The 24469-nt window shown below is 44.9% G+C and overlaps 1 protein-coding gene across 1 annotated transcript in view; it reads left to right on the top strand.

The window, feature by feature from the left end:
• SLC15A5 (solute carrier family 15 member 5) overlaps positions 1–24469 on the top strand; it is a 374719-nt gene that overhangs the window by 247747 nt on the left and 102503 nt on the right. The window contains exon 5 of the mRNA XM_085650569.1: positions 15718–15904. Within this exon, the coding sequence (XP_085506695.1) occupies positions 15718–15904 (187 nt within the window). The remainder of the gene's footprint in view (positions 1–15717; positions 15905–24469) is intronic.

Here is a 24469-nt window from a genome sequence, read left to right as displayed (position 1 = left end):
TGTTGGTACCTTGCCTGTGCCCTGTCCTGTTCAGTCATTTGGGGGTCCATATTGTTTTGCACTGATGCTGACTCTCAACATAGGAGTGTGAGGTTTCAAATTAACAGACTTGCAGCATGTTGTGGCCTCAGACATGATGTGCATGAGTGGGAGATATGCATAGTGCCGGGACGGTTGCTCATGTTACAGTCAGATCATTCCAGGACCATGGAGCAGTGTGCCCACTACAGTCCCCTGAGACACCCTTGCCTCGGAATCATGTGTGTCATCCAACACTGTGCCCATTCTCTGTGTGTTCAGCATACGTTGGCCTCTGTGGCATTGTTCCCTGGCCTCATTTGTATTCATGTAAAGTGTGCTACATGTGTCCACTGGACAGAGTGACCCCATTTGGCTTGTGCATCCTCACACTGGGCAGTGCCTGTGTGTCTATTTACAACTATCTGTTGATGGTTGTTTGTCACAAATATGTGTTGGCAGCCTCACGAGGTGATGTGGAGTACATTTAGGAATTCTTGATGCACATTTTAGTAAACCCAGATTAAGAGGTGTAACTTCTTGATCTGTCTCAATCACATTGTCTCAGGTATGGGGGTTTGTGCGGGCAAGGCCTACATGTCCAAACCTTATGTCTCCTTGCCAGGTCTGACCTGTGTGTGATAATTGTCTGAACAGACACTCAACATGCAGTGACCCAGTCATGTTGGGCAGGGTTTAATGTTTGTGCTTTGCAGCATGTGTCAAAAGTTTAAATACATGATTCCTGCTCATCCATTTTTGGCACCAGTGTGTGGTCCAGATGCTACGTAGTTTGGTCTTTGTGTGCTTACATCTGTGTGGACATTCTTGGTTGCCATGAGTGTGTATCCTCAGTGCAGGTGCTCCTTATTCCGACACAATTGCAGGCCCATTATCTTATGCACTGTCCTGTGTTTGGACATGTGTGCCACTCCACATGACAGGCAGTGGGTCAGATGTATTGCCAACTGTGTCATCATGGTATGGATGGCCATGTGACAGGTGGCATGATTCAAGTTGTTAGTCAAGAAGTCTTGTACCTTGGCACTCACTACACTTGTCAACATGTCTTCATGTTTTCAATGCTTGACTTTGATGTTTTTTTGTGAAGGACAATAATGTGCCTGCATGACAGATGTCTCCCACGGAAGTGCACAAGAAAGCACCTTTACACTTTCAGGGGACACGCTGGCACATTTTAAAGAAAGGCACAGTTCGAATAACACTTTTTTTCAGATTATACATATACATGTTGCCACAGTGTGGTGGCATTTGGGTAAGTCCTTGGTTGTTGCTGATACCAACTTACGAGTGTCAAGACATCCAGACCGCCGTGGGGCCATGTATATGTACTTACTGAAACCCCATTTCTTTCTAACAGTGGCTTATTTGAATAAGGCTGGCAGCTCATACAATGGCTGTGTAAATGTAGTTTTGTGTGCACCTCCTTGTGTGACTTCTTTTATACAGGCACATGTGTGTTCTGTTCACAAAGTGGCACATTCACACATTCTAAACATGTAGATTGTGTAAAGTGTTGTGATTCCCAAGGGATCACAATGTATTTCGTTTGGGTTTCCAAAGTACTCACAGGTCTCTGATTGTGGGGACACCTTCAGCATTGCGGTCTGTTATTTAGCCTTGGGTGCACCAATACTGTTTCGTTCACAGTAAACAAGAGGTGGGATGCCTTCATAGTATTGCTGTGCTCAACTGTTCCCAGACACTAGCTTCTCAGTATAATTCGATATCAAGTTATTTGCTGTTGTGTCCTAATTTTCCTTGTTTCCAAGTGGCATGGTGGGTCAACCAACTGGGGAGTGCAGGGCTTACATATGTGCGGAGTAATCTAGATGTTACTCATGATGCATTTCCTGATATGCACTGTGACCTATTTTGTTTTGACTCATGTGTCAGATGTATACAGGTGACTGATTATTTTCTGTATCTTCACCTTGCCCACAGCATCATCAGAGGACACCGAGGGAGACACCTGCACGGACCTGGAGGAGGGATCCAGCACCGGTGCCACCACTGCTGGCGAGTCTGCGGGAGCAAGTGGCACGGAGGGCGAGGGGATTCAGGCAGAGGACCTGTCTGGTGGCGACACCGACTACGACGCTGATAGGTCCGAGGCTGAACTCCTCGAGGGGGCGGAGGCTGCTACAACACCTGGCAGCAGCACAACATCTGTCACCGCCTCCTCCATTCACATCACCGCCCTCCCAGTTTCTCCGGTCCCTTCTGTCCGTGCAGGGCACCACCATGTCTCCTTTGTGCCAGGCACCGCACCCCCTGCCCCTGTCACCCCTGCTGCCCTCACTGCAGAGTCTGTGGACATTCAGTGGCAGTTGTAGGTTGGCCAGACATCGATGCTGAATGTCCTCCATGGCCACACCACACTGCTGACACAGATGGTTTTGTTCATGGAGGGCATGTCAGCAGCGATGTCTGACCAACGGATGTTGCTGAGGTCCATGGACTCTTCACTGACGGCAGCAGTGAGTCTCCTGTAGCGCTTCATCCCCCCCTACCCCTGCACCATCCACACTTCCCACTCCCATGCCTGCCCCATGCACACCCAGACATTCCCAAGCACGCACCCTACCAGACACAGGCAGCACACAAACACGTAAGGGCAAGAACACACCTCCTGGCACGCACACTCAGGGGGATAAAGGCACACCCACTGGGTCTGGGGCACACAGGAATACACGCAGCCACAGTCTGAGTCCGCATGCCTCACTACCCAGTCCCTCCAAAGGCACTCCCCTTGGCTCCCCTGCCACACAGTCAGACAAGGAGAGCTACTTGGCTGTGCTGGGCCTCAGCCCCACTGGGTCACCAGCCTGCAAATGGGCAAGGCACTCCCCGGGTAGGGGAGTTGATCCCCCCCCTCTCAACCCCTTCCCCCAGTAGCGCTGCACCCCATCCCTCTGACCCCACCCCCTCCTTTGTGCCTGTGGTCTCTATCGGTGCAGGGGATACTCTGGACGCCCTGGCAGAAGTATGCAGTGCCAAGCTCACCTCCACCTTTGGCGCTGCCCCGCCCCCTGTGGTGGAGGCGTCCAGCCCTGCACCCACCACACCTACCCTTCCACCTCCTGTCCCTGTGGTGCCTGGTCCTTCCCCACATGATGCCCCCCCCCCCCAGTCGACGAACCTGAGGGTTCTAATGTGCAGGCAAGCTAGGGGAGACACGTACCCATGTGTCCCCCAAAGGTCTTCTATTCTGGACTGGCCATTGGCCTTTGTATATAGTGTTGTTGAAAAAAATATTATCTTATGCTGATTAAAGCATTTCCTTTTGACTTTGAACACTATTGCATTTCAGGTATTGATGTTGGTGCTGATGCTCCAGGAGTTGGGGTTGTGGTAATGTGTTATGTTTCGGGCAAAGGTTCGAGTCTGATGGTCATAAGGTGGCCCATGGGATCTGCGTGCCATCACAAGGCCTCTGCAAAGGATCTTTGGTCGTGTGTGTTATTTGTTTTTTGAGACATTGTACCAAGGAGTGTCCCTTCCTCCATGGCACCTGACATCTTCCCTGCAGAGAGTTGCACAATTGTTGTGCTGACCTGTGTATACATTCCCTTTGTTGGTGACGGATCCCTTCAACTATGGCCATGCCTGCTCAGCAATGTCTCCGGCTGCATCGTCTGTGCCATCCTTGCTAGTCACTGTACTTGTGTATTGAGTATGTTGCCATACCTTCAGGGAGTAATTCTCCCTTTTCCGCACTATGCATGTGTGTAATCCCAGCCTAGCACACATATGGTACTTGTCCTGCAGGGTATTTGGGCACCTGCCTGACAATTGTGGGCATTTTATCTGTGGGAACTCCACCCTATTCCTTCCATGAGAGACAACATCTTGGTGGCTGTCCCAGCACCTGTGCATTCCTATCATTCCTGGGATGTGCGTGACAGTGTGTGTTCCCTTTGGCTCTCTTAGTTTAGTAGGCATTGACATGACTATACAGTCTTGTGGCATGATCTCTGTGTGTGTATTGTGCTGCATCCGCCAGGGGTGGGTATGCATGTGTCATTTGTCCTCACACCCACATGTGGTGTGTCATGCAGTGGGGGAAAGACATCCATCCTCATGGGAGTGGGACACTGCTGTCAGTGATGTGTTGTTATGGCACTATCAACATAGTCGAAAATTAGGGATGCGTACATACACCCATGGAGTTGTGGTCATCTGATAATGATGTACACACCCCCATGTCTCTGTCCACTGCTGGGAGTGATAGGCACCCACCCCTCACATGTCTCTGTCCACTGATGGGAATGATAGGCACCCACCCCTCACATGTCTCTGTCCACTGATGGGAGTGATAGGCACCCACCCCTCACATGTCTCTGTCCACTGCTGGGAGTGATAGGCACCCACCCCCATGTCTCTGTCCACTGATGGGAGTGATAGGCACCCACCCCTTACATGTCTCTGTCCACTGATGGGAGTGATAGGCACCCACCCCTCAAATGTCTCTGTCCACTGCTGGGAGTGATAGGCACCCACCCCTCACATGTCTCTGTCCACTGCTGGTATTCCTCTGCACCCACCCCTCGCATGTCTCTGTCCACTGCTGGCATTCCTCTGCACCCACCGCTCACATGTCTCTGTCCACTGCTGGGAGTGATAGGCACCCACCCCCATGTCTCTGTCCACTGATGGGAGTGATAGGCACCCACCCCTCACATGTCTCTGTCTACTGCTGGTATTCCTCTGCACCCACCCCTCACATGTCTCTGTCCACTGCTGGTATTCCTCTGCACCCACCCCTCACATGTCTCTGTTCACTGCTGGGAGTGATAGGCACACACCCCCATGTCTCTGTCCACTGCTGGGAGTGATAGGCACCCACCCCTCACATGTCTCTGTCCACTGATGGAAGTGATAGGCACCCACCCTCACATGTCTCTGTCCACTGCTGGGAGTGATAGGCACCCACCCCGTGTCTCTGTCCACTGCTGGGAGTGATTGGCACCCACCCCTCACATATCTCTGTCCACTGCTGGGAGTGATAGGCACCCACCCCTTACATGTCTCTGTCCACTGCTGGGAGTCCTCTGCACCCACCCCCATGTCTCTGTCCACTGCTGGGAGTCCTCTGCACCCACCCCCTGTCTCTGTCCACTGCTGGGAGTACTCTGCACCCACCCCTCACATGTCTCTGTCCACTGCTGGCAGTGATAGGCACCCACCCCTCACATGTCTCTGTCCACTGCTGGTATTCCTCTGCACCCACCCCTCACATGTCTCTGTCCACTGCTGGTATTCCTCTGCACCCACCCCTCACATGTTTCTGTCCACTGCTGGGAGTGATAGGCACCCACCCCCATGTCTCTGTCCACTGCTGGGAGTGATAGGCACCCACCTCTCACATGTCTCTGTCCACTGATGGGAGTGATAGGCACCCACCCCTCACATATCTCTGTCCACTGCTGGGAGTGATAGGCACCCACCCCTCACATGTCTCTGTCCACTGCTGGTATTCCTCTGCACCCACCCCTCACATGTCTCTGTCCACTGCTGGTATTCCTCTTCACCCACACCTCACATGTCTTTGTCCACTGCTGGGAATCCTAGGCAGCCATCCACCCACCCACCCGCACCCACCCACCCACCCACCCGCACCCTTGGTGCAGTACACTGCTGTCCTGGGCATACACCTCCCCCAATATACTGGTTATATGCTGCACCAGGCCCTAAGCCAACAATTGTGGCGTGTGTATGCCTTGTATAACAAATGTACTGGTGCCCTAGGGGTACGGGTGATGCGGTCCATACCCCCGCATTCATAGGTTGGGTACGTTCCATACCACGCGTACCCCTACATCACCACTACAATGGTGGTACGGACCGTACCCACGCCCTCAGAGGGTGGGTACAGTCCATACCACGTGTACCCCTACATCACCACTACAATGGTGGTACGGACTGTACCCACGCTCTGAGGGCGTGGGTAAGGTCCGTACCACGCGTACCCCTACATCACCACTACAATGGTGGTACGGACCGTACCCACGCTCTGAGGGCGTGGGTATGGTCCGTACTACACATACCCCTACATCACCACTACAATGGTGGTACGGACCATACCCACACGCTGAGGGTGTGGGTACGGTCTGTACCACGCATACCCCTACATCACCACTACAATGGTGGTACGGACCGTACCCACGCCCTCAGAGCGTGGGGACGGTCTGTACCACGCGTACCCCTACATCACCACTAAAATGGTGGTACGGAGCGTACCCATGCGCTGAGGGTGTGGGTACGGTCCGTACCACATCACCACTACAATGGTGGTACGGACCGTACCACCATTGTAGTGGTGATGTAGGGGTACGCGTGGTACAGACTGTACCCACGCTCGAGGGCGTTGGTACGGTCCGTACCACCATTGTAGTGGTGATGTAGGGGTACGCGTGGTACGGACCGTACCCATGCTCTGAGGGTGTGGGTAGGGTCTGTACCACCATTGTAGTGGTGATGTAGGGGTACGCGTGGTATGGACCGTACCCACGCTCTGAGGGTATGGGTATGGTCAGTACCACCATTGTAGTGGTGATGTAGGGGTACGCGTGGTATGGACAGTACCCACGCCCTTAGCGCATGGGTACGGTCCGTACCACCATTGTAGTGGTGATGTAGGGGTACGCGTGGTACGGACCATACCCACGCCCTCAGAGCGTGGGTACGGACCGTACCACCATTGTAGTGGTGATGTAGGGGTACACGTGGTACGGAGTGTACCCATGCTCTGAGGGCGTGGGTACGGTCCGTACCACCATTGTAGTGGTGATGTAGGGGTATGCGTGGTATGGACCGTACCCATGCTCTGAGGGCGTGGGTACAGTCTGTACCACCATTGTAGTGGTGATGTAGGGGTACACATGGTATGGACCGTACCCACGCTCTGAGGGCATGGGTACGGTCCGTACCACCATTGTAGTGGTGATGTAGGGGTACGCGTGGTATGGACAGTACCCACGCCCTCAGCGTGTGGGTACGGTCCGTACCACCATTGTAGTGGTGATGTAGGGGTACGCGTGGTACGGACCATACCCACGCTCTGAGGGCGTGGGTACGGTCCGTACCACCATTGTAGTGGTGATGTAGGGGTACGCATGGTACGGACAGTACCCACGCCCTCAGCGCGTGGGTACTGTCCGTACCACCATTGTAGTGATGATGTAGGGGTACGCATGGTACGGACCGTACCCACGCCCTCAGAGCGTGGGTACGGTCCATACCACCATTGTAGTGGTGATGTAGGGGTACGTGTGGTACGGACCGTACCCACGCTTTGAGGGCGTGGGTACGGTCCGTACCACCATTGTAGTGGTGATGTAGGGGTACGCGTGGTACGGACCGTACCCATGCTCTGAGGGCGTGGGTACGGTCCGTACCACCATTGTAGTGGTGATGTAGGGGTACGCGTGGTACCGACTGTACCCACGCTCTGAGGGTGAGGGTACGGTCCGGACCACGCGTACCCCTACATCACCATTATAATGGTGGTACGGACCGTACCCATGCTCTGAGGGCGTGGGTACGGTCCATACCACGCGTACCCCTACATCACCACTACAATGGTGGAACGGACCGTACCCACGCCCTCAGAGTGTGGGTACGGTCCGTCTCACGATTGTAGTGGTGACGGGTATGCGTAGACGCCCACTTCCGTTGTGGCAGTACGCAGGGATTGGTGGACACGCCCCCCGAAGTGACCAGACCCTGGAGGTAATGTATGTACAGGATATATTTTTTGTAAATTGGGTAGGGGTTATGTTTCCTGCCCCTCGCCCCCCCCCCTTTGCCCCTGGGTGTTGTTCTGACCTTCTGCGGCATGCGCAGTGGTTTCGGTGCACCAGGTCGTAGGCTAGGAGGGCCGGGATGACACATAGGATGGGGTCCATGGCTGTCCGTTGCGTACCGGTGCTCCTTCTTCGCGTCGTCCTCAATTTCCCGTGAGTTTTTGGCTGCCGTAAAAATTAGCCGTGCGGAGTGACCTAGGCACGAATCGTACTTGCTGGTCCGTAAAACGCTGCCTGGCTCCGTCCGGACGTCACGTACGCGATGTCCCGGATCGGAATTGTGGGTATTTTTTCGCCGCACGTAGTTTTTTACGATTCGTACGGAAAAGGTATTTCTGTACGAATCGTACTTGCTGCTTTGTAAGGAGGATTTCCCGGGTACGAGTCGTATGGAGAAAACGCTCCTTACGACCATTCGTACCCGGGTTTTACAGGATCGGAATCAGCACCTAAGTATTAATGAATTAAAAATAAATTACTTCCCACCCTTTACCCCGATAAACACCCTCAACACACACATAAAATTAATTAAACAATTTAAATATTTAATTGTATTGAATTAATTATTTTATCATATTTAAATTACTTCCCACCCTATTCCCCTATAAACCCACAACCCGATACGGAACTAAAAAACACAAAATTTAATTAAAATGAAATTGATAACTACTAAAAATGTAACACAGATATTAAAAAACATAAACAAAACTTATACCAAAAAAATACATATCTTACATTTAAAATATATACTAAAATGCATAGCACTAATTAAAAAATCGATATTTTAAACAAATATATTTTTGCAAACGATATTATTGACTTCTATATGTTTAAAAACGATATTTCTTACCTTGAATTCTGTATTCTTGACCACGATATTTTTCCTGTCAATATTGCCCACTGACGATATTTAGGACTCGATATTCCTGTACTTCGATAATTCCAACTAAATATTTTGTCTGCACACCAATAGCTACATAGAGTGTGGTATGGTCCCGAGGGGCTTATAAATCTTTGTGCTTCCAACTCTCAGTGATTTGGATCCGGACTTGCTCAAGAAATGGCAAGTGGATACAATGGAATGCTCAAACAAGCTCATCTAAACGCTAATCACACATACGGAAAGGAAATTAGTAAAGGCCATAGAAAGGATTAAAGAACTGGAGAAAGAACTAGAAAGTGCAACAGAAATAGAAGAAGTGAAAAATGTGTTAAAGAACATGGAGACAAAACTAGAAAAACATGAGCATGAAGTTGAAGATAGGAAGGCAAAGAAGTTCAACCTATACAAAAGAGACTACCCTGCAGGAAGAGTATACACGTTTGCCAGGAGTTTCAATCAGCTATATAACAGGCAGACTGTAGTAAAAAAAATGGAAATGTTAACCACCGCCTCCAAAGAGGAAAGCTCGGAAATAAGTTTGGGGAATGAGGAGGCCACCACTGTATTCCCCAGACTGGACTTTCCTGGCGAAGTAAGACTATACCAAATGAGCACAAGAAGCAGTGGGAGGGGAATCCCATGGAAATAGGATGCAAACCCTCCGGGACAAGAAGATCAAAAGGGAGAAAAAAAAGGAAGCAGGTCAAGAGGAAAGAGAACTATCACAAAATAACTTGAGTATTAATTTCTCTCCCAAAACCCTGAATGAAAAACACATCAAGCTCTTAAACAAGGGATTGACATTCTGGTCCCAACTCCAAATTAAAACTTCTCAATGCCGAGGTTCAGCTATATAAATTCTCAAGAAAAACGAAAGTAAAAAAATACTTTCCACAGAAAGTGGAGAAAACATACAACTCATGTCAGTGATTACCGCGAGGGGAATGAATCTGTTAAGATCACACTAGCCTTGAAATGGAGGCAAAAAATGGGAAGACATGCTGTGCAGTGGAGCAACTGTCTGACTTGGCGCTATGCAGGCATCTAGGTATTGCAACAGATGGAACAGTGAGCAGCAACTGCAGACCCAAGTTAAAGTTTTGTTCCCAGCTCCCGGCAGGAAATAAGGTTGACTTATTCCAGGAGATCATGATTGAGGTCTTGAACAGAATCAGTCTAAGGAACATTAAATGTAATAGAAAAAAAATGCAATAAATTGACTAAAGAGGACTGGGAAGCTCTCTGGGATTTTACAACAAGATAGGAAATTGTGATCAAAGCAAGTGCTAAAAGGGGCAATATTGTGATCCCAAGCCATGAAAAATACTTGGCTGAGGCTAATAAACAACTGAATAACAAAATTAATTAGAGCAAACTCCCCAGAGATCCAATTGATATGTACATGCAAACTTTCCATTTGAAACTTAACAAATGGAATGATAAAGATCTCCTGGATGATGAGGAATACATGTATGAAGGAAAACCCATCCTATCATGGCGACAATCTACTTCGTTCCAAAGGTCCATAAAGACTGTGCAAATCCCCCGGGGAGACCCATTGTAAGCTCCTCTGAATCATTACTTGAGAACACCTCAAGATTTATAGATATTTTTCTATTTCCTTATGTAGTCAATCTCCCTTCGCACCTCAGAGTTTCGCAAAATTTCTTGAATAGAGTCAATTAAGTGCTTTGGAAATCTAACTACTTTATGGCGACTGTTGATGTGGTCTCTTTGTATACTTCCATTCAGCATACTGATGGGATAAATGCATACAAATACTTTTTAAAGTTCCGCTCAGTATCCATTTTGGAGCATTCTACCATGTTATTAGAGATGATGGACTTCTATCTCCACCACAATGTGTTCATCTTTAACAGTGAGAATTTCCTGCAAGTAACGGGAACCGCAATGGGGACATCATTTGACCTAATTTACGCAAACTTACTAAAGGGTTGGTGGAAGGCAGAAGTCGCATGGAACAAACAGAACACAACATTTATGGAACATGCGATTTTATGGGTATGTTTCATTGACGATTTATTCATCATCTGAGTAGGGGAAAGGGATAACTTTGAGAACTTCTTGTTATCATTAAACAATAACTTGTTAGGATTAGGTTTCACTTATGAGATCAGTGATGAAGAAATACATTATTTGGACATTGGAGTCTACATTGGCAATAACAAAATATGCATATGAAATCAACCAGCATGAACAGTAACCTCCATGTCAATAGCGGGCACCCACCTAGCCTTAAATGGAGTGTCCCATACAGGGAATTTCTTCGAGCCAAGCGAAATTGCTTAGAGGAGACAGAATTTAATTTGCCGGCTGAGAGATATACCAACGATTTAGAGTTAGGGGATATCCTATTGAGGTTTTGAATGATGCCCTTCGGAGAGCAAAGGGAAGGAGACAAAAACATTTGCTGATGGTGTAATCGAAGACTGGGACCAACAAGGAGGATTCTGAAACCTCCAGATGCATCATGGACTTTGATATGTCCAACTTTGATTTAGAACATTGCTAAAGGAGAACTGGAAAATCCTCAAAATGGATGAAAATGTCAAAGACTTGTTACCAGAAACTCCAAACATCATGTACTGAAAGACATCATCACTAGGGAATCTTCTAACCCAAAGATTTTTAAATCGTGATAAGCCAACAAAACCTGAGATCGGGAACTGTCTATCAAAAGAAAAGAGAGGATTTTGGAGGTGCCTCAAGTGTAAAGCTTGCACATGTGGATATAATTCAACTGAGGTTTGGATCATGCATGGGAAGAGCATCAAGATGAATGAATTGATAACATGTGAGACCCTATTTGTGGTTCATGTTCTTTAGCGCACATGCAGAAAGAAGTATGTCAGAAGCACTGTGAATAGGCTCAAGCTCCACATCCTGCAACACCTTTGCGCGGTAAAAAACAAGGACTTTTCGTACACCATTGCTAAACACATTTGGGAGTCTCATAATGAAATGGAATAAACTTCGGAGTTTTGAATGTGCGATCTCTTGTCTGCTTGCTTCCATAGAGACGAAACCAGCAGTCAAATTACAAATGAGAAGGTTGTGTGTTGGTGGAAATGAAGAAAAAGAAGGGAAATGGTGATTGCCAATGCCATAATGTTATATATAAATCATGTCAGCAGTTTAGTTATTCTGATAAATGGATTGGTGGTTGGATAAGGGATTTTCCCTTTAAATGTACACTCTGCACCAAAGAACTCTATGACCCTTTTGAAGGCTATGGCCGAAACACGTAGGTCTACACTCTTGCACCTCATTTGATTGAAGATAATAAAGGATTGCTTTTTGGAACCGGAGCCATGCCACTTACTTTCTTTCAGTAAAAGAAGGTAAATGGTTGTAGTTTATAATACCATGGAAGTTATATCATGTGATCCCAATATTGTGACAAAAATATTGAAAACCAATGTTTCGAGGTGGTAAGTGCACAGAGGGAGTGTAGAGTTACCATTTTAACTCCACTTCTGTATATCATGAAGATAGACATCATCAATGTACATATATGTGTAGTTAGGTATAGAAAATCTATATATAGTTACATTTTGGAGTTCCATATTTTGCTCATGCTTTGTGACTAGTTGATATTCCCTCTGTGATATTCCGGACCTACACCGGGGTAAACAGTTATTCATCGCTGCCAAAGTAAGAGACCCCATGCATGATATTTCACTTCATTATTTAAACATATTAGAGGAAGAACAGATATACACCACAAGCACACATATAATGGTAGAAGGCTTGCATGTGGAGAGGAGTTTGAAAGCAAATAGGGGTCAGGGTTTGTTCCTTGCGAGCTTTACAATTTCACTGGTTCCAACTCCAATTTTAATTTACAGAAGACATCTGTTTATCTGTAATTAACATGCCACTGTTAGATGAAGATTAATACCTCAACAGATCATTATTGAATCCCTACAATTGTATACCTTTGGTTTGCATCTAAGGTGCAGACGTTGACCAGACCATTGCAAAGGGCAGACTTCTTTGCAAATAGCAACCATGCAAATGAAACTTCTTATGCACTTCCCCACAGAGATGGTAACTTTACATTTACCTCATAGTGCACTTTGAATTCTATTCAATTCCTTTATCTAAGGGAATAATTAAGTCACAGGAACACACATTTGTGGTCTGATTCATTTAATGAGAGGATGTTGGGATGCCTTAGAAAGTCTGCATGCAGTTCTATTCAGTCAAATGTTTGCAGGATTCAGAAGGAATGTACTTTGTCTGTCTCATTTGTGCTCACAGATTGATCAGCAGTCGTGTCGCTCCAATTCAAAAAGAGACTCTAACGTTACCTTCCATGTCGATGTGGGTTTGAAGCGGATCGACCTAAATAGAAATTGAATACAAGTCAAACACTGCAACAGGATTTTATCCAAAATGTATTTGATAACTGAAGAAAGAATTTACCCTAGGAAGTACGTCGGCCATGTTTCTTTGGCTGAAACCGAGCACTTTAGAATGTAATCAAGCTTTTAGATGACTCCGAGTAATGGTATGCATTCATTGGGCTGCAGCTCTCTGACAAAGCCAGTTCTCAGTCCTACCAAAAGAGGGAGATTTTAAAATTCAATGAGAAATTCAGCAAAGGTCCAACGTGATGCAAACATTTCCAAACCTTTTTCGATGAAGTCCTCTTGTATAGTGTTGCAAATGTAAATTTAGTATCAGAGTAACTTTAACTTGTTTTAAAGGAAACAATCAGCACTGCACTCAGTCCTGCTACTCGCTCTTGCACATTGTCTTCAAATCTCAACATTTAATTCCTAGCAGGGAAGGAGGTAGCTGTTCATATCATTTCTTTAAATAAATAAATAAATATATAAATACACAATTTAATAAGTAATACTATTAACAGGACTACGAGGCAAAATCAAGTGTCTTCAAATACGGAAATGCATTTAATGAGTGCTTGAAATCCAGAAAAAGATTAAAATGTAAACTTGGCTAAGTTACTATGGGTTCTTTGTTCTAAGCATTGTCCACAAGGCAGTCACTCTTTTCGCAGAGGGCTCTATTCTTTTTTGCAATGCAACACGCACTCATCTGTCACAGAGCAAAACAGCCATTCAGAAGGATTCGCAGACAATCTGTATCATGTATATTAATAAGTCAGGATTACACGAGCAAATCCTTCTGAATGGCTGTGAATGAGTGACGGAGGCCTGGAAGGGAAAGCAGACCTCCAACACTGAATTTGCATTTTCACAATAGCAATATTGCATCTCTTACCCCTACAGAATCAAAACGCTGACATGATGATGCATGGTGCAGAGGGACCCCGAAGCCCAAAGCCCTATTCACACTGTGGAAGCAGCTGCCACCGCAGGCAGCCTACGCTTTGCAATGGATAACAGCCCCTTTCGAGTGTTTGGTTCTGTCAATGGTCTGGGGTCGCAGTGTTACTCACAAACTAGAAATACATATCACTGAATGCCCCAAGAAAGGGGGAGGGCTCGTTCCTCATCATTTTTCCTTGGGAGTCGAAATGTGGACAGACACTACTGCTCGCAAATCCATTTGGAACTAGTAACATTATTTTTCTACATTGTAAGTTTGGCATTTGCACTTACAAAGCTTCACGTTCTGCACACATCAGACTTTTCAAGTGTAAAAACCCTTTATACTTCAGTCCCAAATCATAAAGCATAATCTGTGATCTAATTCACCATTCTGTCTTCCCTTCCAAAGGCGTTTATGATTTGCAAACCTACAAAACGATTAACATGCACTAAGGCAGTATTTCAAATCCCCAGGGGAATTTTTCACTTTTTGCGTATTCATCTGCATTTCAATAGGTATGTGAGATAATCACTTTCTTTCCCTTGTGACTCACGCATAATATTTGCATTTCACAATGTAGGTACGTATGTGTAAATTACTCATGCTTAATGATGACAAAAGCCCATTTCCTAACCTAGATTTTCCTAGTGATGCAGCGTGTCCCTATCTACGGAAGCTTGTATGTCATATATATATTTTTTTAAATATATATATATATATAAAGATATATATGTATATATATATATATATATTTATATATGTTTGTATTTGTACACAGCAACACACACACACACATACTGTCAAGGCACACATGTGTGAGTTACAAATAGTAAATCTATACTTACCTAGGGGCACTAGAATTCTGCAACTCTGGGGCTGCAGTATTTTCAAGATAATTATGGATTTTCCGCATTTGCCACATATCCTATAATCTGCTGCATAAGCTGCCCACTTCAGCAACAGCAAAAAAATGAGTCTAGCTCCAACGGATCAAAAGTTACTAAAATTGTGAAAGCACTTCTTGCCGTGCATTCGAAGGCTCGTAACTGGTCATCTTTCTGTTACTTATTTCTGTAGTTGGGCATCAAAGTCGTTCTAGTGCGGTGAAACCTTTGCTAAGATAATGTTAACATGTAAAAATTTCTAAATAATGAGTTACTACTAACATTCAGTGTGCCGCATTATGCTGCAAAATTTGCCTCTGTTAGCGGCATAATTTCACTCAACTCTGTCACATATTTTGGTCTTCCTTTGCATGTGGCCTTGCCTATAATATTTACTTTCACAATACAGTGATAGTCGATAGATTGGCTGGTCGATATTAAAATCTTTGATATTCTGCTAAGGAAAAATATCCAAAACACTACTGCTTTTTAGGGATTACCAAACTTGCAATGCATAGCATTTTCTCGGATACTTCTCTGAAAACCACTTTGCAAATCTAGTAAAAATTTACCTTTGCGTCAATTACGTAAAATTTGCACATTTGTAACACTTATGCTGTTCATTACAGATTTATTTCTTGTCAATCAAGCAATATGTACACATGCATACATTATAGTTATTTCCAAATGCCTGTACAGTTTAAGTTTAGAAAAAACGTAAACATTCCACCACTATGTGTGATTTTATGTAATGAATGAATGTCTCTTTTCTTAAACGCAGATTCCTTCCGGCTATTATCTCCAAACCATGAATTCCAATTTGAATTTGAATGGATTTCTTTTGCCCATAGCTGCAATGAATGTCATCAGTATCATACCCCTTCTAATTGTGGCTCCTTTACTGGAATTAATAAATATGTGCTTATTTTCAAAAGCAAGAAGTGGATTTTCACCATCAACATACATAAGTAAGTATGATTACATGTTTTACCTTACATTTCCTGATGACAACCTTGTGTTTATGCTACAGTTTGGTCCAATTTTAGAGTCATTTGCAATTTTCAGTTTACTTATCTATCTGTTTAGAGTTTGTATATAGTGCATACAAGGCCTAAGGCCATCAGAGCATTTGCATAGTATATTGTACACAGCATGACAATAAAGGCAATAACATGAACAGTAGGTGAATTACACGGTTCAAATACATAAACAAATGGCACCCATTTCAAAGGAATAGCTCCCGTGACTGTAACAAAGGCGGTGAGGTATCTTGATTCTTGATGGTAAGTGACAGACATATCCAAAGTAGCGAACACTAAAGCACATTCTAAAGTACTCAACGTTTCTGAAATATTGGGAAGGGGTTCTCTGTCAACCCTAGTGTGATGTTTAACATCATGTTAATCCGCACAGAGGCAAATGGAAGTGTTGCTTTTGCATGCTAGCTTCGGGCCTTTCTATTGGTTCTATCACATCCAACGTATGCAACACCCTGTGCAAGTCATCCCTCAAAGACAAAGGTACCTTGTGCATGAAAGACATGGATCTTTTTCTAAAATTGATTTTATGTTGGAATCCTTTTAACTTTCCCAGTATCTTTGAAAATACATTAGGGAACCTACTTACCATTACTTAATGGACGACACATTCATTCATGCTAGTCCAGGCTTGGCAACCACGCAGTTAGCATGGTTGGGATCCATTTTAATATAGTCTAGTTTTCTTTGGTTATTCTAGCCCAATACTTCTGAGCCTTCTTTCACCACGTAAACCACATACTGGGCCAGATGTACAAAATTCTTAATTTGCATTTCCTCAAATATTAGGAAATCGCAAATAGGAAATGCTATTGCATTCGGACCTAGGGGCCAAATTAAAAATGGTTTGCATTTCCTAAATTGCAATTTCCTATTAGGGCCATCAAGCTGTTCCGTCTAACATTGCTTTGTGATGAAATAGGCTCTCAAGCACTGTGGCTGTTGGGTTGTATTACTCGCATACTATCCAGAGTTGTTTTATCAGTCGGTTGAAAGTTCTATTATGGTGTACAAGTGGGCTGCACCTGAATACTTGAAGTGGCATTTGAGTTTGCATTTAAGTCTGTTCTTAGTTAAGAAAAAGGTTTAAGGGTCTGTACAATTCGCAAAGTTTCTTTTTGCACACCTTGTGAGGTCTCTCTTAATACTTCATTAACTTTTTCCTTTTCAAGAAGTTGCTGATGTCTTAAAAAGAATAGAAGTATACAAATTCTGCAAAAAGTTGGTTTGTAAAATCTGTACAATAACAATTTTATTGGAAGTTATAACTGCATAGTTCCATGTGTTTAGGTATGTCATAATAGAATGTTTAGTGAACTCTTGGCATCTATTCAATTTCAAATATTTTATTGAAAATAGCGCATAAAAGCACAAAGCGCCACTCGTGGTCATCTAGTCACTCTAGACAAGGTTAGTCCTACTGAAAAGTTACCTTCTAAGCCCAGGGCGAAGAGTTTCATTCGCTTTGGAGGAGGCTGAGTGTCACGGACGGTCATAACTGTAGTCTGAAGAGCAGGTCAGCCATCGTGGACAATTGTCACTGTAGCAAAAGAAAACTGTTTGGATGTCAGAGATGGTTGTTGCTGTGACTTTACATTGGTGGTCTTTGCGCATGTAGTGCAGGTCCCACGTGACACAGTCGCCACTGGCAGTTGTTGGCACAATGAGTGGGCTTCACCTGCGCTTTGCATTGGCAGTCATCACAGATGGCAGAATCTTGGCATGAACTGGCCAGTTCGTAGCCATGAGGAGACCAAATGTCAGGATTTTCCCCTTTTGCTTAGGCAGAGCACAGTTTGTTACCAGTCAAGGGTTCAGGACCTGGGGAGACACGTCTTGGGGTTCAGGAACTCACTCCAGCAGAGGCCAGCAGGGCTCAGGCAGGTCCAGTTGCAGGTCCAGGCTGGTCCAGCGCAGCAGGTGAGCTGGCAGTTGCAGGGACCCTCTGGAGCTTGTGTGCCTTCATAGCTCAAAACAGGAGGCCAACTAACCTAGGAGTAATTCTGATAGTCCTGGGTTCAAGATGATGGTCTTTTCACCTTCAAACAGCAAGGCAGGCCTCCAGCAGCAGATCAGTCTTCTGAAGAACAAGGCAGGTCTCAAGCAGTAGGGCTGTCCTCTGAAGAAAAAGTCAGGCCTCAACCAGTAGGTCAGTCTTCTGAAGTACAAGACAGTCCTTCTGCAGTCGTCTGTATTTCCAGGAATTTACTGAAGAGTTGGTCTGAGTGTCCATTATTTATACTTGGTGCCTGATGAAAAACTAATTTAAGAGTTTTTCACTTCCAGGACATGTAAAACATAAAAATATACACAGACAGCTTTTCATTTAAATACAGTGCACCCTGTCCATTGGGCTGTTCAGGGCCTACCATCGGAGAGACTTATATGTATCAAAAAGGAAGGTTTAGACATGACAAAAATGTTCATTTTGCCAGGTTGCAATGCAGTTTAAAACTAACTGAACACAGGCTGCAATGGCAGACATGAGATATGTTTAAAAGGACTACTTATGTATGTGCCACAATAGGTGCTGCAGGTCCACTGGTAACATTTAATTTACAGGCTAGGGTACAGTAGTACCACTTTACAATCGACTTCTCTGTAAATTAATTCTGGCAATTGGGTGTAAGCCAATCTTACCATGATTAAAGGAGTGAGAACAAGCATTTTAGCACTGGTTAGCTGGTTAAAAGAGTGTTAGGGCCAACAAGAGCAAGTTTAGAATACATGAGGGGTGAAGGCATAACGTTTATGGGTGAGCCTGCAGAGAGGGCCAAGTCCAACAACATTACTCTTGCTGTGAATAATCTACACTATCATTTGTGGATCAGCGTTTTACAGCTCTGTTTTGCCACAAAATCTACTATACTGGAAAATCAACTCTGTTTGGCTTGGTAACTTTTACTAACTTTAACTCATACCAAGATCATAGGCTTCAGATCCATTGGCAATAATGCAAGGCTACAACACAATAGATATTTGTGGACTAAACATAAGCAAAAACTTAGGGGCCTATTATGATTGCGGGCAGATCGCCACCGCCCGACCGGCTGTGGTGATCCGCCTACCAGAACTCCCCGCCCGACAGCCATTTACCCCCACCACATTAGCATGGTGGGGGGTACCGCAGCGGTCGGAAAGACCGTCCGCCGCTTTTCCGCCGGCAGGTAATCGGCACGATTGCCTGCTGGGTGGAAATGGCCTGCAATATGGTGGCGGTGCCTTGCAGGCACCGCCATCTAAATTAGGATGGGTGCGTGGGGTATGCCTTTCCATGGCAGAGACTCCGCCATGGAAAGGCATGCGGAGAATGCCTTTGGGGGCTGGTTGCAGGCCCCCAGGGGGTTGGGGGGGAGGATGCCTGCACTTGGGGGGTACCCATGGTACCCCCCTTCATTGGCATGCACAGGGTAGCAGGCACCGCGCGGTGCCTGTCAAGTTGTGCATGCCAATGCACAAGATGCTTATTTTGCATTGCGGTAGGTGCTGCTGACAGCACCGCCCGCCGCAATGCACAATATGCAGGATGCAACCGCAAGGGTGGCGGGCGCATCCTAATTGCCATAGCGGGACCGCCGCACCTCTGGTGGTCAGTCCCGTTTACCGTTACGGTGGCGGGTGGATCGTAATGGGCCCCTTAGTTAGTGAAATCCAGTTTTTTGCATGTGCGTGGCATCATAACATGCTGGATAGATGCAGTGGCAGAGGAGCATCAACGAGTCCCCTCTCCACAGGGGCACAAAAGTGAAGAAGAAGCGTCAAGAGCCCTCTGACGGCAGCACCCACATGTGCGAAAGAAATACAACAAGTTTGAAGAAGCAATGGCATAGCTGGACATTTGGTGAATGACTCTTGTAATGAGAAGCCTGAAACACAAGCCAAAATAGGAGCCTGAGAGAAAGGCTTCACTTCCTGCAACCATGGAGCAGGTACAGATAGGGTGACTCACAGCACCACAATGAGCCACACAGGCTGCAGACCTGCAGGTATAGGAACATAGGAACTATGGGGCAGAGCAGTAGCAAGGAATATGACAGCCTCCGAGTTGAAAATAATTTACTCATTGATCCAAACTGCTTTGCCTTATAAAGCTTGCGACTTCTGAATTACATTAAAGATAGACTGAATCACGAACGGTGGAACTGAAGTGGTATACTTTTAAAGTGGATGTTCAGATGCACAGGAGCAAAATTGAGTTACTGGCACAGAGTGGCGGAAATGGGCTGACACACTGCTTATGCTCTGGTGGATGTAGGCAAAATATGTTTTATATGTATGCATGTATTGTATGTATGTATGTATGTATGTATAGATAGATGGATTGATGGATGGATAGATGGATGGATGGATGGATGGATGGATGGATGGATGGATGGATGGATGGATGGATGGATGGATGGATGGATGGATGGATGGATGGATGGATGGATGGATGGATGGATGGATGGATGGATGGATGGATGGAACTAGTCAAAGTATGCTTGGGAATTATAAAAGACCCTGGTTGTGCCTGACCTAAAAATATATTTTCAAAATTTTTATTGCCGTGTATCATTAGTATTGTTCACAACTGGAATTGTTTTGGACTATGTTTCTTGGAAGAATTGGAGATGATTTGCATGAGTTTAGTTTTTTTATAGCTTAATAAACTTGGAAACGAAAAACTCTAACCTTTAACTTGTCATTTGCCTGTGTACAGGTGATAGACCTTTAAATATTCAATGAGTGATCCAGTTGCTCTCCTTCAATCCATTGCACAGTGGGTCCACCAGACACTGAGGATCGTCTGTATATGCTGAATAACTTTAAAGTTCTTCAGTCTTTTGTGAATGGGACATTATTCATCCTGTGCTTAAAATTCATAATGCTCCCTGTTTTCAAGTAATACGGCGGGAGGCAAATGCCGAACAATATGTGGAGTGGACACTCACATCCTCATGTACTTTTGTTCAGTTCGAGATAAGGCCATGTGAGCGTCGATTAAAATTCCATGGCACAACCTTGTGGCTATCATACCACGTGTATTAAACTAACTACTGTTCATCCTTTATATATGTGACGAATTGGATTCAATTTTGGACACCGTACTCTTTTCACTAATTTGGATGATCCATGTGCTTAATTGATGAGCCCTGAAGAAATCCTGTGTGTAAGGACGAAACACGTTGGCTGTCTATCTCTAAAGAACGAACCAATAAAGAAGAGAAAAACCAATTTTTTTGCACATCCACTTTCTTGCTACGTTGAATATTTATGACTATCAGGAATTTGGGCATTTTTGGTCAAGTGGTGCAGCTCCGATACAGTTTTTCATGCTGTCATAGCTGTAGTTTGAAGTGTAAATTTGCCCACTGAATGGTCTAACTGGGAAGCCTTCGGTGTTGAAATGCAGCTGTGCAATGTGGCAGCCTTGCTCTCCAGGTATAGGGCGGATACATAAACTCTGCATACTTACCAGGATCATTAAAGAACACGAAGGAGAAAGCAAATGAACAAATGGTGTGGTTTTCTAAACATTTAAAGTAAACACTAAGGGCCCGATTCACAGAACTAACTTAAGACAAAATCCTAAACTTACTACCATTTTGGCATTCACAGAAGGCACTTGCTCATTTTGGTATTCACAGAAGGCACTTACTCATTTCGGTATTCACAGAAGTTAGGATTCCTAACTTTAGGACTCCTAAATGCCTTCTGTGAATACCGAAAGTCTTAAAATTAGGATTTTTCGCAGTTTAGTAGTAGTATAGTTAGGACTCCTAACTCTAGGACTCCTAAATGCCTTCTGTGAATACCGAAAGTCTTAAAATGTGGCTTTCTCTCAATTTAGCAGTAGTAAAGTTAGGACTCCTAAATGCCTTCTGTGAATACCGAAAGCCTTAAAATTAGGATTTTTCTCAGTTTAGTAGTAGTATAGTTAGGACTCCTAACTTTAGGACTCCTAAATGCCTTCTGTGAATACTGAAAGCCTTAAAATTAGGATTTTTCTCAGTTTAGTAGTAGTATAGTTAGGAGTCCTAACTTTAGGACTCCTAAACTGAGAAAAATCCTAATTTTAAGACTTTCGGTATTCACAGAAGGCATTTAGGAGTCCTAAAGTTAGGACTCCTAACTTCTGTGAATACCGAAGTGAGTAAGTGTCTTCTGTGAATACCAAAATGAGTAAGTGCCTTCTGTGAATACGGAAATGGTAGTAAGTTTAGGATTTTGTCTTAAGTTAGTTCTGTGAATCGGGCCCTAGGAAATGGCAATTAATCTGATTTTAGCTCCTTATATCAGTGACTGGATTATATCATAACGTTTTAGGAATATGAAATAAAATTGCTGATCAGACGTTTATTTACATTTCAATTTGCCCGAGAGCAGGGAAGCCCAAAGTAGTCCCAAAAGGGCTAAATCCATGGCACGTGAATAAAATCATCGTACAACAATAACATATGTTTACATTAAATTTTCAAAAAATGTACACTGTGCTTATTTTAAATATCTGGCATGGATCCAGTCCTCCTGGACCTTCGTTAGACACTCCTGCTTCAGAATGCCCATTACCTCAAGTTATATACCTGCTGGCAAAGTTTTACACTTGGCTATTGGTTTCTCAGCCAAAACAGGCCACCTGGATAGTTTGACCATGATGAGTGGAGCGTGTGGTATGAATTCTTCCATCATGGTATAGTTTAGCATGTGTTCATTCAAAATGCAGTCTCCGCTGCGACTTGAATACTGTTTATATCATCAGCATTTCCACTTGCCTGTGTAATTGAATTGTACACCCCGCAGCATTCAGTGCGGTTAGTGTAGTGAAGGCCTAAGTAGCAACCTGAATGCATTTAGTCTAATTAATATTGGTATCGAGTATTACAGCAGAAGGTGTGTGTACCCTAGTGTGTGTGGAAATTATCGCTGGCTTTAAATAATATCAAATAAACAGGCCATTATACCTTCCTAGGAGTGGTGCGTGAATTCAATAGAAAATTCCAATGTAGTGATAGTGAAAGTTATTCCTGTCGTCAAACGTCAAAATTCTTAATGCTTAAATAAGACCTTCACACCTATAGATTTTGCCACTCTTTAAAAAAAAATTGGTTTCCTCTCCATGACTTTGTAACGAATCTATCTATGTTATTTCAACATTGCTAAATAATGTACAAATTTAACAGAAAATGATTGTGTCCTCGAAAGCATTGTGGTGTCATGCTACCCACATGCTAAGTCAGTAATGGTGCAGATACCATGATTGAGGTCACTTAACTGACCTCGGGCACCCTAGCCTTTTTATTGACAGGGTCACCTGACTGGTTACGTCTGTGAAGGATAGCTGTGTGGTGGGTGTTATTGCAGCCTCAAGGGAGGGAAAGCTGTGTTACTTGTCCAGCAGGGCACTACATTCCTCCTAAAATCCAAATGAAAGGACAAGAAGTCCATACACAAAACATAACAATCTGGATTCCACGTAGTCAATCAGCCTCAAAAGTCAATCAGCAGGACAGCAGTGCACTCATGGATGCGGCGGGCTGCAACAGAATATCTCCACTCACATTCATAATTTAACCCAAGTGGTTTAGGGCAGGAACACTGTTTCAGAGAAGTCTGGAACCTCCTGACAGCATACCGGGTAGAATCATGTCCGGGTAGAGTTGGTTCACACTGCTGATGCTCAGGATAATTTGTGGTTGGTGTCCACAATTAAAAAGGCTGCATCCGGAGTGTTGTTGGAGTCTATTGTAAAGTTTACTTTGGTGGTGTTTTGCTTGCCTCACTCAAGACAGTTTTTTCATGCTGCAACCTGTTAAAGATCCTTTCTGTTGCCCCACTAGCCCCTGGCATCCATAGGTGGAGCAATGTCAGGATCATCTCTGGCTTTTTTAGGCCCCTTGGATGCATTGGGGCTGTATGTGTGCTGTGCCTGATCTGCTGCAAGCCATCCAAGGAGCCACTGCTTAGTCACACGTGGAAATGCAGTGGTAGATGGAGCATGGTCAAGGTTTGCTTCCACCACCAGGATGAGGATGCAGGTGAACAGGTAGTTGCTGGTTGACTGCTTCTCCAGAGTGTCATTGGTGCTTCTTGCGTGTAGGTATAATGGCGATGTTGGACTCCCGTTTAGTTGTTTGATGCTCCATGGGTGGTAGTGGTGATGCACTAAACAGGGACTGGCATGGTGGGGTTGCTATCCATGTGGTGAATGTGTAAGATAGGTGGCGATGACTTGCCTTGATGGACACAGGCATTCTGTCATTAGTTGTCAGCAACCGGGAGTGGTGATGGCCTGGTACTTATATCTTCTACATGTGGAAGCATTTGCATCTTTTGTCTGGATGCTATTGGCAGCTAAGCAGCCAGTGACTGTGTCTGGATGTTTGTGCTGGGAAGCTCAGTTTGTGCATGCTTGTGGCTTACTCTCGGTTCTCCTTCTGGGCTTGGGGCATAGATTCAGTTTGCACATACTTGTGGTTTACTCTTGGTGCTCCCACTGTGCTGTCACCAGGTCATCCT

The sequence above is a fragment of the Triturus cristatus genome, chromosome 4_1 (genome assembly GCF_964204655.1).
Source record: "Triturus cristatus chromosome 4_1, aTriCri1.1, whole genome shotgun sequence".
NCBI lineage: Eukaryota > Metazoa > Chordata > Amphibia > Caudata > Salamandridae > Triturus > Triturus cristatus.
Note: the sequence above shows the minus strand (reverse complement) of the source record. Positions and strands in the feature narration are given on the sequence as shown.